This window comes from Stigmatopora nigra, chromosome 22, assembly GCF_051989575.1.
Source record: "Stigmatopora nigra isolate UIUO_SnigA chromosome 22, RoL_Snig_1.1, whole genome shotgun sequence".
NCBI classification, from domain to species: domain Eukaryota; kingdom Metazoa; phylum Chordata; class Actinopteri; order Syngnathiformes; family Syngnathidae; genus Stigmatopora; species Stigmatopora nigra.
The window spans coordinates 783,017-798,724 of record NC_135529.1 but is presented as its reverse complement, the minus strand read 5'-3'; the positions used below and the strand labels follow the sequence as shown (position 1 = coordinate 798,724).

The 15,708-nt window shown below is 41.3% G+C and overlaps 1 protein-coding gene across 14 annotated transcripts in view; it reads right to left on the bottom strand.

Moving 5' to 3' along the window:
* Positions 1-1,175: 1,175 nt before the first annotated feature.
* LOC144215331 (CUGBP Elav-like family member 2) overlaps positions 1,176-15,708 on the bottom strand; it is a 28,626-nt gene continuing 14,093 nt past the window's right edge. For 7 of the 14 annotated variants that reach the window (XM_077744171.1, XM_077744185.1, XM_077744183.1 and 4 more), the window contains 11 exons: positions 13,581-13,663; positions 12,147-12,195; positions 11,088-11,222; positions 10,161-10,240; positions 8,995-9,156; positions 7,832-7,892; positions 7,497-7,628; positions 6,852-6,980; positions 6,590-6,778; positions 6,344-6,490; positions 1,176-5,936 (listed from right to left, as the gene is read on the bottom strand). In XM_077744171.1, coding sequence (XP_077600297.1) covers positions 5,809-5,936; positions 6,344-6,490; positions 6,590-6,778; positions 6,852-6,980; positions 7,497-7,628; positions 7,832-7,892; positions 8,995-9,156; positions 10,161-10,240; positions 11,088-11,222; positions 12,147-12,195; positions 13,581-13,663 — 1,295 coding nt within the window. In that variant the 3' untranslated portion in view covers positions 1,176-5,808. The remainder of the gene's footprint in view (positions 5,937-6,343; positions 6,491-6,589; positions 6,779-6,851; positions 6,981-7,496; positions 7,629-7,831; positions 7,893-8,994; positions 9,157-10,160; positions 10,241-11,087; positions 11,223-12,146; positions 12,196-13,580; positions 13,664-15,708) is intronic. The other 7 variants (XM_077744176.1, XM_077744181.1, XM_077744180.1 and 4 more) reach the window with 4 other exon arrangements.

The window sequence follows — 15,708 nt, the reverse complement described above, 5'->3', positions numbered from 1 at the left end:
GCCCACTGCCAAACGAGTAGTGATGCGTTCAGGTTCTCTGAAATAATGTAAACATTTAAATAATCATAATTTATCTGCTTTTACTTTTCAATAGTTATCTTTTTATTTTGCTGTAATTCATACAGATGAAAAGCCTTATCTATGTGGGCTACTAATGAACTATGTTAGCTACGTACTCAATTACTATTTATTGATTATTTGTCCTTTTATTTGTTATTCGTGCACTTCCCTACTTATGTGACTACATTTTTATTATTACTTATTTATTTGTCTGTTTGTTTGTTATTTATGCTCTTTGTGAAGTTTTAAATCTCATACTTGTATCATGGCAAAATCATCCATTATTATTAATGATACATAATTTATCTTATTTATTTATTAACTTAATTATCAACTATTTATATGTCTAAAATGTCTTTTCCTGTGTCCGTATTCTCACCCTCTTGCTACTGTGACAGTGAAATTTCCTGAATATGGGATGAATAAAGTTATCTAATCTCATCTAAATTCATCCCAGATGAGATTATTTAATAAATTGACACCAGAATGTATTTTTTCTGATGTCTGACAGAGAAAAACATACATAAAAGTATTTCCAGGGGTCACACACACACACACATACAATGAAAGTTTTGAATAATTTTCTCTTGATGAATATAATCACTATTTAACCCTTATGGGGAAGGTGACTGATTTGGGTCACAAAGGCCAAAAAATAACTAACATACATCTTAACCTATAGTTTTGTTTGATGTTCTCAAACAATAAAATTGGGAAATATTTCAAACGGGAACAAATATTTTAGAGCACACGATATGAAAGTACAATTGTATTTTTGCTTGAATACAATTGGGAGTATGTATTTCACTTTAGTCACCTCTGTAATTATGCAAAATGGATAATATCCAATTCAGTTTGGTCAATTGATTGATTTTCTGCACAATGTAATATTATTCACGACCGTGATCAAAAAATGACTCAATTAAATCATTATTAGTGCCTAAAGTCAAAGTTCTGGATAAGACCAAAGTGAAAATGTCATAATGCAAAAGAACACAGCCAGTTGTCTCAGGTTAGCGAAATACAGCACACACACACACAGGTAGGGGACTGCCATGGGGGTTGTTTTGTAATGTTGGTACGTCACTGAACAAAACGGACGCACAAAGACACTGTTCATATTAGGGGAAATGGTTTAATCTGAGACAGAGGCAAAGAAACACACCACAAACATCGACCAAAAAGAACAGAGTTTTTCCATCTACACACTCTGCTATGGGGGAAAGGAAAATATAACAGAAAAACACACAAAAAAAGGATCTACACAGATTAAAAATAAAAAGCAAGGCTCAAACTAAACAATTAGTAAACTCTTAAAACTAAGACAATTATCCACACACGTCAAAAATCCAGATGACATCACAAATACTAACATGAAACTTACCACCATTAAGAGGATCCCAACACCCCCCCAAGAAACAGATTAACTAATTGAGGTGAGTAAAGTTAAAACCAGGCATCTTTTTTTTTTCATTTTTCTTTTTTTTTTTGAATGACACAATTATGATAATTATAATAGTTTGACAGCAACAAGCAAAAAAAAAGATCTGTTCAAGGCGAGGAGGCCACATTGAGAGGCCAGACAATTTCGATTTCTTCTCTTTTAATTTCCAATATAAAAAGCGTCACTGGTACAAAAGACATTATGAACAACCAGTTGTAGAAATCGGACAAAAAGGCCTGTGTTACGCCTCAGAATTTTTTTTTTTTTTTTTTTTAGTTTTGTTTGTTTTTTTCCTCCTTCCTTGTTCAAATCCCACCCTCACTCGAGAAAAAAAAAACATGTTCACATCAAGATGCACCCACTTTGGCTTTTCATCGAGACCAAGAAAAAGAAAAAAAACATCTATTAAATTACCAATTATCGGACAAGAAAACAATATATTGTTATGCTCATTTGATGAAGACAATATCTAAAGAAGATGCAAAGCTATCACACTGTTCCCTCTTGAAAAGCACTTCAGAATTCAACCAAGAAGGAAGTGATTGTTGGAGCTGGAATTTGGTGATGGAAGCCCCTGAAGTGAGACTGACTGACTGTACATTGTGCTTTTTTTTCTCTATTTTTTTTGTTTGTTTATAAGTTCACCATCGCTAAACACCTCAACACACATACACACAATGCTTGACTAACAAAAGTGGTTCTTAGAAACGTCAAAGCAAGTCCACAAGGGTGTCGCAAAGTGTTCCAGTGCTTGAGAGCTCACACCTTCAAATATATCGAATATATAGGTATAGTTATATATTAATAAGGGCGGGATATTGTTCATCTACAAACGCTTCACGTCACAATACAGTTACTAATACAGATTTTTCTTCGGGGTGGCATCTAAGCAAGTGACACAAAAAAGGCGAAGTGCAGCAATCTAACCAAGGCCTGATAAGGATGTGTAGGCAGTTTTCTAGACGTGTATGGCACTTTATTTATTGTATTGCATTATATATATATATAGATATATATCAATAGAAAAACACTGTAAAAAGCATTCAAAATGAACTATTGGGATATACACACACAACTTTTTACCCCAAAAAAGGAAAGCTCACACATTTGTGCTTAGTAGTCGTTTTACAAGACACACATATTGTGCACTTTTTTTTTTAGTTTTGTTTTTTTTCAAATTGGGTATGGGGGCCGGGTGGGGGTCTCTTTCTCATTCTAGGGGTGCTTGTAGACAATATGACAAAAGAAAAGACTATGCATGTGTCAATTTGTTTCTCATACAAAGAAAAACCCTGAGTTGGCAACTCATTAGCACAATTCATTGAGCAAGCCTTCTATTTGCAGGGGTCAAGGGGGGCGGCCTTCAGTGGTTGTTTTGGTGTCGTACAATAAAATTACAACCCCAAAAATAAAAATAAAAAGAATCACCCCAAGTGTAAACTTTGTGCGGATAGAGTGGAATGTATTTTGTAAACCAACACCGCTTTAGTGGGAATTGTGAAACTCAAAAGAGGCGTCCAAGTGATCTCTTCTTCAGGGGCTCCCACAATGATGACCACACAAACCGCACTTGTGTGTGTGTGTGTGTGTGTACGTGTGTGTACGTGTGTGTATGTGTGTGTGGGTGTGTAAAGAAAACTCAGGTGGGTTGTCTTCTAACTTCCAAACTTTTGACACATGGGCACTTTGACAAGAAAACAAAAGACATTGTCTGGCATCTGTATAACATTGTAAATAAAATGAGGCATCCAAAAACAACAAAAAAAGCGTCCATAGTATTATTTTAACTTCACAGAAATTCAACAAGACGTACCAATTCATTCTTACATTTTTTTCTAAGAATGCAGTTGTTTTTTTTAACTTCAAGTGTGGTCTCAATTGGGTATAAATGACTGTCAAACTGATTCTTAAGTCCTCTTCAAAAAAAGAAAGAAAAGTAATACACTGAAGACTAAAGTTCCCCCTTTTTCCCTGCCCCCTTCCCGACACAGATGACGTTTACAACATAAATCTACAAAAGAACCCACCGTTTTTGCCTGGGTTTCGTTTGTTAGACCTCTATAGATTCAATGGTATAAAATATAGGTAATCTAAGTGTGCATTTAAACCACAGATTGTCTATTTGTGAATCAGTTCTAAAAAAGTTTGACTTGCGTGTAGGTAGTCATTTCTCCAAACTGAGCAAATGTACCTTTTATTGTGCCATTGGTAGTTCAAAGGAAAAAAGGGACATACACTGAATAGTTATGTAAATTAAAACTTTTCAAATAGCATTAATGAAGACAAAAAAAAAAACGAAAAAAAAAAGTTCACGCCACCCAAATGTCAAGCTCTTGTTCAAGAGCACAGAAGGGCTTTTTACTGGTCAGAAAAAAAGTGGTTTCCAACCCTTAAAACATATTGCTAATGACACAAAAAAAGCACAGCTGGCGTGCCAATCCCTGTATTTAATCTTACCGAGGAGAGGTATTAAAAGAAAACGTAAAAAAAACAAAAAAGGTGCTAAAATAAGAAATCCCACAGGTTTAAAAACAAAAAAAATTAAAAAATAAAGAGTTGAACGTACGTTCGTTTTTCACATTAATTTGCTTGACCTCTCTCCCATCCCGTCACATTTGGATACAAAATCGAAAAAGACAAATAATGAACACGCATGCAGAAACAAGTCAGGTTTGAGCTAAGTGGGCGGGGCCAGGTATTGGTCAGGCGAGCTTAGAGACACATCACAGACAATGGTGGTGGTGTGGTGAGGATGAGGAGGAGGCCAGCGGGGAGAGCGCCGCGCCTTTCCACACCATGAAGACATGCTAGGCTAATGATGAGCAAACAGGCATGGAGATTTGTTCTAAAAAAATAAACATAAAAAGGAATAAAAACACAGAAGAGAGAAAAGAAAGAGGACAAAAGAGGAGAAAGTTAGGGCCACGGCACAAGAATCATTTTAGCCATGAGGCACAACAAACAACAACATAGAGCAAGGTCCCCTGTAAACACAAAAGAGCCATTCGTGGCTGAGATAGAAATAATGCTGGTAGGCAGTTTGTCAATCATTTAACGGGCATAACAATTTTGGAAAATTTGGCTCAAAGTTGCAAGCATTAATAGACAACTTGATTCTTTGCAAGCCTTGGTCTCAGACTTCAGCAAAGTTTAAACTATTAAGTCGTTTTTTTAATCAACTTTGATGATCCATTTCAGCATATATAACCACCGTTTAAATTCAAATGTTCTAAATTTCTTGTCTGCAATGGAAGTAGTTGAGGTATTCAAAAATATCTATCCTTTATTTGGGGAGCGGGAAAAAATGAGCAACAATTTTGCTGATTATAGGACAAAGTCAGAGGGTAAAAAATCTTAAGTTTATGGGGGAGAGTGATTCAAGTTGATCAATTATTTTATGAACAATATTGTTACCTGCAGCCATAGTATGATTAACAAGTAACTACCCTGTAGTAAAAATTGAAGCATTCTTCAAGATGACCTAGTATGCCTGCTATAGACTTTCGAGACTTCTGTCTAATAACATTAGTCGATGGCGAATTGAGTAATTGGAATCGTCACCAGTAGGTTGTAAGAATGAGACAGGAAACAGACAGGTTCATGTTTAGGTGGGGACCCTGACAGAGAGCAGCAACACACAGTAAAAAGGTCAACAACCCAAGTCTACGACATCTCCCGCTTCTGCCGACACACAAAAATAACAATACACGTACTAGAGGAAGTGACAAAATGGACTCCCAACATGCAATGTACTTGACACCTAAAAAGATCCATCTGGAGTCAGACCCCAATGGATGGCATAACTTCAGGAGGGTGTTAATAATAGAGAGAGGGAGAGAGAAAAAAGGCAGCCATCTAAACAACATTAAGAACAAACAATAAGACTGACTCATGTATGTCAAGAAGCACAATGGAGGACTCGCTGGTTTTGGCTTTGGCCCTCGAAACCCACGCGATCCATAGTCAACCTGTCGACGCGAGAGCTAAAAGGCAATAACGAAAAGGAGAAAAAAAAATTGATATAAAACAGACGACGCTCTCCTTTAGCCCCCCAGTGACAACACTGACTCCAGTGATAGTCATAAATAATTATACATTAAATTATTCAACTCAAATGACAAGATAAACCAGCAGGAATGAAATACAGTAGACGTGAAAGATCATTGCAAACTTTTTGAAGTAAAGCCTCAGGGCTTCTTCCTCCGCCCCCTGCCCCAGTGAGTCTGTGCTGTAGTAACTGGCCAGAGGGCAAACTTACCCTAGCAATGCTAGCATTAGAGCTGGGGAGGGGGAACAAGGGAAGATCAGTAGGGCTTGCTGTCGTTCTTGGAACGCTTGAGCTGAACCTTCAGCCGCTTCATTCCGATCTGAAAGCCGTTCATGGCCTGGATGGCAGCTTGCGCCGACACGGGATTGTCGTAGCTGACAAACCCTGAGGACAAACACGGGTAGTGGGAATGTGAATTAGTCAGCACTGGACAGCTAAGATGGACATATTGTGAAGTGACAAGTGAGAAAAAGCAACTCTTAACAGAGTAGGAGGGTTTTGACCTCATACAATAGTGGCCTTACCAAAACCATGATTCACCATCCCAAACATGACAAATAGGCCATATTATTTTTGCAGCCATCGGAATGTACAATTTAAGGGAAAAAAACACCAACCAAACCTAACCTAATATATGTTGCGCCAACATTTCTAAGACTTTGGACAATAGTCGTGTATTTAAAGTGAGTGTGGGAACCTCCCTATGAAACGAAAAGGAGGACAAACTCAATCTCTGGGACATTCCGACCATACAAGACAAAGCATTTCCTTTAGTGAGCTGCAGTACTTACCAAAGCACTTGCTCAGATTGGTTTGTTTGTCGATGAAAACTTTAGCAGATACAACATTCCCAAAGGGCATAAACATCTGCAAAAGGTCTTGGTCCCCAAACTCTTGCGGAAGGTGGTAGATGAACAAGTTGGCGCCTTCTGGCCCTACTCCATTTTAGTAAAACCAAAGGCAGGATGTCAGGTTAGCTAGATATTTGTAGAGTAGAAGTAGGAGCCAATGCATGACGTCGCCATTTTGGTGCTCACCTTCCTTTTGGTGGCCGGGGATGCTCTGTTGCAGAAGAGGCTGAGGGTAGAGGGACGGCAGGGCCGAGGCCGTGTACTGCTGCATCCCTGAGTAGGCCTGGGTCAACGCGTCCATGGAGCTGGCCGCTGAACCGTTTGCCATGGCCGAGCCTAGGCCTCCGTTCAGAGCCGCCATTCCTGCGGAAAAAGCTAGGATGTGAAATTAAGATGTCGCCTGCACTCTTCTGATGGTGACACCTCGGACGCCCCCTTCTCCCCCTACCTCCGACGCTGCTGGTGAGAGCATTGAGGTTGTTGAGGCCAACGGAGGCCCCAGTGAGACCCTGCAGGGTGCCTAGAGATGCCAATGTGTTCATGGCAGCACTGGCACTGGACCCTGCTGTTGAACCAGCTGGTCAGGGGAAAGACATGACATATGGATTCAACAGGGGTTTTGCCACAAGGCCAATAAAAAAGTACAAGCTGAGGGAGAGCTCTCCACATTAACAGTCCCTCTTTGCACAGCTTAAAAAGACGAAGCTAATTTTGATGATTTGCTTCAAATACACGAAAATCAGTGTGATAAGTGCTGGAAAAAATGACCATATGTGAGTGCTGAATCTCTGAGTTATAGGCAGAAACTCTCTTGGTCTTCATATTTCCAAGGAGGTCTCTTAGGGGAGTTTAAAATCTTATGAGCTTTGTTTTATCACTGCTTTTTGGCACCCCCCTAACCAATCAGGTTATTCGTTTTGGCAAGAACCAATACTGCAAAGCCTATAATATGGAGAATTTGTGAATCCCGCAATGCCTTCAATATGGACGTTTTGTGAATGTCACAATCCACTGGTGGTGGTGATAATCTTCACCTATTGCCGATGGGTCTAGATTTTTTAACCTACAATGGAATCTGCTAGCAGTAAATCACCTGGACCGGCCAGAGCTCCTAGTGCGCTGGTGGCAGCTGACAAGCCAGAGGAGGCGGGGCCGCCAGAACCCTGGGCTGCTGCGGCTGCAGCGGCTAATGTGGCCAAATTCTGGAGTTGGAGTGGATTCACCCCTAGAAAAAGACATTTTCATTAGTGTACATCACATTTTCAAAGACTTGCCGCAAATTGGCAAACTGATAACACTGTAAAATGGAATAATTTTCCACCATTAAACTAAATGACTCAGTAAAGAATCAATATGTGCATACAAAACAGTATCACAGGGTTGATTCCTCAGAGACATTTGTTTTTTTGGAATGAACCATCAACTCACCTAGCCTCTGAATATTATTGAAACTGGTCTGGTTGCTTGTGGAAGCAGCCTGCTGCAGTAACTGAAGAAGAAATGGAATTGGAAATATGTATTTAGTTTCCAACAATTTTAACGGGGGGGAAAAGGTTACATTTGATACCAATCCACAACTTAAAAAAGGTGGTAGCAGAACAGAAATAGATGAGCCGTTCATGTTACAGTCTCACACTGACTGGTTGCGGATGAAATATATCTCAAGCAACCATGTTTTTTTGACACAAAGTATAAGCATTGAAAGCAGATGAAACAATAAACTACACCAAATATAAATCACCATGTGAAATACTTGGTTATGCAAACACACATTCCTTGGACCTCTGCTAATGGAAAAAATTATGTTCACACATAAAAAAAAAAGTGACAGCAAGGGTAAACACAGCCATTGTGTGAAGAACGGGAAATTGGTCATACTGTGTCTGTGAAGCAGATAAATGCTTACACTCTTGAAAGAGTTTAAAAAGTAGCTTGTAAAATAGGCACACACACTTTACAGTGCCTTTCCAATATGTCAACACCTCGCTCCTTTCTGTCTGAGACTTAGGCGAAGCTTGCTTAACTTCCTTGTGACCGTTCAAGGGTTTTTCCCCTTTTAGTTACACGTAGCACAAAGGGTAGCCAATACGTGACGTGTAGACGAGACAATTTGAGATACTTAAATTTGACTGGCTCAAACGGACTATCGTTTAAAAATGTAGGACAAAGGCTATTTTCCTAATATTAGCTATGATTGTCCTGCGTTTCAAAATCGGAAAAATTAGTTGACTTATCACTTTAAACAAGATTCTTTCTGCTTGGAATACCTGCATCAGGAAGGGCATCTGGCGTAAAACTAAATCTAACGGGCGACAACTAAGGAAAAAAGCCGAATGACCACTTTATTTCATCCCCTATTCTGGAAATGTCTTAGTTGCAGTAGCAAGACAGACACATAAGACATTGTAGACCTAGGTAAACAAACTGGAGCCACACAAGAAGTCCACAAGGTGGGGACCTTCCGCAGACTAAAATTTACTTAAAATATATACATTTCTAATCTTTAAATGCATTTAAGCATATGGGACATGTTAAGCTCTGCTAGGCCACATAAACTGATGCGATACGTCAAGATTCCACATGATACTTACAGCTAGATACTGAGGTGTGAGGCTCCCCAAGCCAGCGAGGTTGCCCCAGGTTGAGGCGCTGTTGAGCTGCTGGATCTGCTGCACTAGTTGCTGCTGCAAGCGACGTTGCTCCTTGTCCCGCTGCGTGTCAGCAAACTTCACCACCAGAGGTGAAGAGCAACCCTGAAGCGACAGCGACATTAAGCCGTTTCGGAAGCACACACAAATTAAATTAGTCCGAGAAATCACAAGGAATTTTTCCTTTTTTTTTTTCTTCCCCCCCTTTATTTTTTTTAAATCAGGGGAAAAACGGGGGAAGCATTTTTATCATCGATGCCTCAATGTTCTTTTTATACTGCCGCTGCATTTTTATGAAAGCTAACACAGAGGACATGTGCCATGCATAGCTGAGCCAGTCCCATTCCAGAGAGGGCACAGAAAGATGCTGCAGACAAGTGAAGCATTTTAAGGCCCTGAATGGAGCTCACAGACAAATGAAGACAGTGATTTCAAATCAAAACAGGCATATGGCGGCAGATGTCGACGAGGAGAGTGCATTACAATAAACAGTCTGGACAAACAGATAGGCACAGAACGGCTCAGACAGATGCATTTGGACAAAATGGCATGCGCTGTTAAGTCTTTTTCAGAGTGAAGAGCCATACAGGGGGGAGCAGACTGGGCAGGGAAAATGGCTTCTGCACCTCAAGCTGCGGAGGCCGCTGGTCCAACTAGTACCCGGGACCAATTTTAATCCAGTCGGATAAGACTGTTTATAGGCGCCAATGTTTGAACTCGCGCCAATGCCCCGCCCGGCTAGAGGGAATATGTCTGATTTTTTTTTTCGCAGTCAAATTATCACCGCTCCACTTCTGAGACTCGATGGTGATTGAGGACAAGAAACTGGAGCTTGTTTGAGAGACTCTTATATTGTCGGAGGTGGTGTGGGCTGTGGCTAGGCTCCTAGATAGCAATAAAAATACATTCTCAAAGCAATTGTTATCGAGCTGAATATTCAGCGGTCACCTGACATGTCATCTAAGAAATTACTCGTGATTTTTTTTCTTGTTTGTTTGAAAAAACTGTCTTATATATGTGCAAGTTTTTCGAACACATGGGGGCAGCAGAGTATGTGAGAAGGGGAGGGGAGCGGGGGGGAGAAATAGGTGCTGAGGGGGATACAGTACCTCCATAGTCTGAGAGTGATGCATGGTTTTGATTGCATTCTGTGCCATTGCCCTGGTAGCAAATGTGACAAACGCACAGCCTGTAGGAGGAGGAGGGAACAATAGGAGAGGGAGGGGGCGGGGAGAAGGGAGGGAGGGACAAGAAGAAACAAAAACAAGACAAAAAAAGGTTTGGACAACTCGTTATGAACCCCCCAAAAACACATTACAGTAACAGAGAATGCACACGGAACCACCCTCACTGGTTAGCACACTGAGAAAAGAAGACAACAGAACAGTAACACATGAGCACAGTGATTTGACAGATTCCAAAACTGCCACCCAGAGAGGTTGAACTGTGTGGTGAAAACACTGATAATAAACACGCAAGCACGCACACGCACACACACGCACACACACACACCACACACACACCACACACACACCACACACACACCACACACACACCACACACACACCACACACACACACACACACACACACACACATTTACAATACCTATTAAGGAGGGGGCAAATATTATGATAAAGGAGAGGTATTAAGGGCCCGTTTGACATCCGTCGCCTGCCGGCTTATAAAAGGCGAGATATGCGGCGCATGCTTTAAAGGTTTCCGCGCACGGCTCTGATGAGCTTTTGATGCGGCAGAAAGCCTCGTGGAGATGTGACGGCGGGCTAATTCCAGCCCTCGAGCGTGCGACGGAGGCGTTAGGAGAGACGAGCCGAGGCGTCTGCCAGCTGAGCCTGCTTGACGCAGGCAGAAGGCAGTTGCCAAGGCGACGAGGCCCATTGTACCCGGCCGGATGGCACAGCGCGGTGCGGCCGTCCTTCGCCGTGGTGCGTGGGGACCCGCCCATGAGTGTCATGCCAATTGAAAAGTGCTCGAATGGAGAGGGCCTATCAAGGGTGCGTGAGGGTAGCCACTTACCTCTGCTCTGGCCGTCCGGTCCGCGCAAGATTCTGCACTCCTCCAGCTGGCCGAATGACGAGAACATCATCCTGACCTCGTTCTCGCCATATTTCTTTGAAACCATTCCAATGAAGAGTTTTCTGTCCTCAACCGCTGCAGAGAAACAGGATTTTAAAAAAATGAAAGGACCTGACGTCAACAATTATGGCGCTAAGGAAGAAACTGCTCCTTTTTTATCTCTCTTGTTTGCAGCAGCGCTTTGTCACATTGCCATGCTCTCAACCTCCAACTCTCAGCGCCAGAACAAATCACTACAACTTGCAAGCATTGTTTTCCTCCGTGTCTACTCCTCCAGGCAAAAGATGACTATGTGTCATCCATTTTTGCCCCCACTCCGCCTACCAGCTCACATACCTGGCTCACTTGGTGCCTTTTCAAAGCCTTTCATCCTTCTAGCCCTTGCCGCTACTCAGAAATGATCACGCAGCGCGTTTACCTCATCGACAACCTTTATAATTCAACCATTCTGACTCTTTTTTGCCTCATTAAAATGGTTGTCATGAAATTGTTGCTGTTATAATTGAAACCTGGCATCCACGTAAGTGGAGGTCACATTGCCCATAATAAAGGTGCCAAATATTAGATTAACCATTATTCATCCTGTATTTGGGAAATTCAGTTTGTAGCAGTAGCAAGCACAGACACAGCAAAGGACAATGTAGACCTAGATAAAGCTGGAGCCACACAGGAAACCCACACAAGGTTAGGACCCTCCTCAAACTGAGAAATATAGTACTCCATCAGCACCAAAATGTCGACGGGTCCAACTTCCCCATTGGGTTGCCAATAAAAACTTTACAATGGAGAATCACACTATGAAACAAAGCACAGTCATCCTACATTGGACCTCTTGGACCGTCAAAGGCAGCCAATGAGTTAAATCAATCCCCTCCAAAGGGTTAATTCCCTTGTCGAAATTATCCAGCACTGCTATTGCTTAAAACGACAACATTCAATTTATCCAGACTTCTTAAAAAAGGAAAAATATATACCTTCCTCAAAAAAACAAACACTTACCGCTTGTTTTCTCACTGTCAGCGGGTTTCATCTGGATAGGATGATGCATCTGTGGAGGAATAAAAAGGGAGGAGAGATGATTTAATTGGTCCAAGTGAAAGCGCCCACAATTATCCCTGTACCACGTAGGCGCTCGGGCTCGTTATCTCGAATTTCTCTTTGCACGCCTCCGAGCGTCTCCCCGCGCTTCTTGCTGCCTTCCCTGCTGTGCCAAACAAACCCGACCCTCCCTCGCCGCCACTTTCAGTAGTGATTCAGTTAATAGCGAGAGATCAAGTTCTCTGCCGTGTCATTTTATTGCCATCGATCGCTCCTGTTTCATCTGCATCTTGACTAGCTGTTCACCAGCAAGCAGCTGGAGACGTGTATAGCAAGATTTGTCGGTAAGACGTTTTTGGGTGGGGATAATGCATCTCATTAGACGTCTGCGTGTGCCGTCGCCGCACATTATAAATAGGCCAGGCTGCGTCGAGCTCGGGCTGCACAATAATAATCCTGGAACATTTCGCTCTTCATAATGCGAGTAGGCGGGTGGGCTGTCAGCAGAACAAGCGTTCAAGGATTTGACATTTCTTCACTTCAGCTTTAATGGAGACAAAAACATTGTCTTTTTTTATTTGTCCTCGTCCATCTCAATCAATATTTTTAAGCACATTTTACTTGCCATGTGGCGCCAAAGAACAAATAACACCAACAGGAAGGCTTAGCAGCTTTTATGTATTGGGGGGGTTGTTTTTTGGGGGGCGGTTTTGACAAGCGCTAAAGAGAAGTATAGACAGATGGCCCGCTCGGTATGGCTGTTGGCAAGCATCACAGCCCAAGGAGGGAGCGAAATCTGGATTGAGCTCTAATGCTGTTTATTCTTTTTTTTTTTTACTGTCGCTTCCAATCCAACTGAAGTCACCTCCATCATGTGCTAGTGAAGCTGTTACACCATACTTTTTTGGCAGACTGTGTATAGAGGTGGGCAATTTATCAGGAGGCGTCGATATGCATAAGTAACCTGGAGGACAGCGCTGCTTTTCTCCAGTAGAGTAGGACATTGATTTCATTGACAAGCGTGGTTGTTTTATGCCAATTAAATGAACTGCCCAAGTAGTTGTTTCGAATAGAAAATAGGAGCTGGGAGATTAGTAGCTGCGCGATGCTACATCTGTGCATTTGGCTGTAATCACCAGACGTAACGGCTACTTTTGAAGACTCGCAATAAAAATGTGCATCAAAGATTCAAGAGTGCACGGCATGAATAATTTGTTCCACTTGAAGGTGAATGGGGCTCTGCCGTGCCTGGAAAAAAAAATCTCCTTCGGTCAAGCCAATTTTGAGATGATACCAGAGCGTTTCAAGAGGCACGCTTCAGTTTTTAAGTAAGCCAAGCTCACAATTAAGAGGTCATAGCTACGTACCTCTATGCTCTAAATAGCGTGTACTCACCCCACTTAAAGTTTTTATGTTGTGTAGGGCATTCTGGGCATCCAGTGCAGCTTTTCTTGTATAAAAAGTTACAAAACAGCATCCTGCATAGAAAGGAGATAAAGAACTATTTAGAAACAGGCAAATAGAATCAACATTTGAATGAACAAAAACCCTGAATCTTGCACTTCAAGTTGGAACCTTTTCAGGGAATTAAAATGGAAATGAATAGCTATAAACCAACAAAGTACAAAATGAATAGGTTCACTCTGTCACAGCTATGAATTGTTAAGCTTGATCAAATGAATCCAACTGGTCGATACGTTCGGAAGAAAAAAAACAAACCACACCAAATTGATCTTTGTTGTGTATTAAACATTTTCGTGGTTAATGATAACATTGACAAATGATGATTTTTCCCCTTCATTTTTGTTTCAGTCTAGCCAAAATGGACCGAAAAAGTGAACGTGGTTGTGGAGGGGCCGTATTATGGTCAATCAGCCATTATTTCTCACATGTCCATTGCGGTAATATGATTTAATTCAGTGCTAAACGGTGATCGGTTCAGATGAAGAGCTCTTCCGCTTGTGACTTAAACTTCATGCCAATACATTAGAAATCTGAAAAGTTTAGATAACCAACACTTGAACAGAGGATGTACATGTGTGGTGTTTACAAACACGCACACAGGGCTGCACATAACATTTATGAGGTAGTTCTCAATTGAAGACCAGATATCCTGCGGCTTGGTACTAAACTCCCTGTGTTTCGTGCTCATTCATTTTCTGACCCACAAACTTCATGGTGGAATTTAAAGACACAATTAAGAAAAAAAATGTACAGACTCTTATTGCGAGTTTTGCTGATAACGCAATTTCGATTCACAATTTTCATTGTATCATGAGTCAGTGCAAAATTCAAGTCATTTACAATCATGCTGTGAATATACTTCATATCAACACAGTATAAGATATGACTAACAATGCTTAAGTGTGATGCAAAATATCTGGAGTCCCTTTCACCTCCTAAGACCCAAACTCTTGCAAGGCATGTATTTTTATTTTCTCTAAAATTTAGGCTAATTGCGACCTAATGAATGTAAAAAAAAAATAATTATCTTTTTTACATGGACTGTATTTACTCACAAATAAGCCACTTTTGTCGGACAAAAAAAATTACTGAATCGAGTGTACAGCTTATGTCCACATAAAAACACGACATGCAAAAGAATTCTAAGTTTAAAATGGCGCTGGTGCGTCATGACGCAAGCGAGCTGCAATCTGAGAAAAATTATGTCTACATCCATAAGTGGACGCCAGGCTATTGTAGTTCAAAATTTAACATTGTAGTCTTTGGCAACCAAAAATGTGGTGTCCACATGTGGACGCCAGGTCATATGAGGTTAAGAAATTGAACACCTGGAAAATGTTCTTCTACATACTGCCAATGTTGATTTTTAAAATGATCACTTCTACAATGCACTAAAAATTCACAATGTTCCACCATTGGGGAGTTACTTTTCCAAACATGCTGACAGGTTAAAAACATAGTCCTTGAGGTCTACCTAGTGCTATGGAAAACCACATCGGTGGATCCTGATTCAGAGTTTATGTTTCTGTTAATTTCAGGGAGAGTCAAGATAGGATGGGCTCTCACCAATGAGTGTTTTGATGTCATTCAGTTACTCTAGACTTCCAGTCCAATTTGTAATACATTCATGATTGCCAATCTTAAATTCCATTAAATCCGTAAAAGCTTTATGGGCAAAAAGTATCCACCACCTCGCAAATGTGGTAATTCTATCACTAAAAAGAACTCCAAGGAATGAGGAATAGATTTCTCATGCACATCACATGTTACCAACATGTGACAGGATATTCTTAGATGCCACTGGAGGGTTGGAGGCTGCTTGTGTGACATGACCATCGTCATGTCCGTGGGGGTTGGGGTTCGATAGCTGTCAGTAGAAACCCACAGTTCAAGACAGGGACAACACATAATGCAGGACGGTATCGACGGTGTCGTGAGGGGGGGAAAAAGGGAGAGTGAAAGAAAGAAATTGTGGTGGTGAGGGGGAGGGGCAGAAGGAAGAAGCAAGAAAAGGGTAGTGGTAGAAGGGAGAAAAAGCCTCTCATCCTTCCGTCCCAGC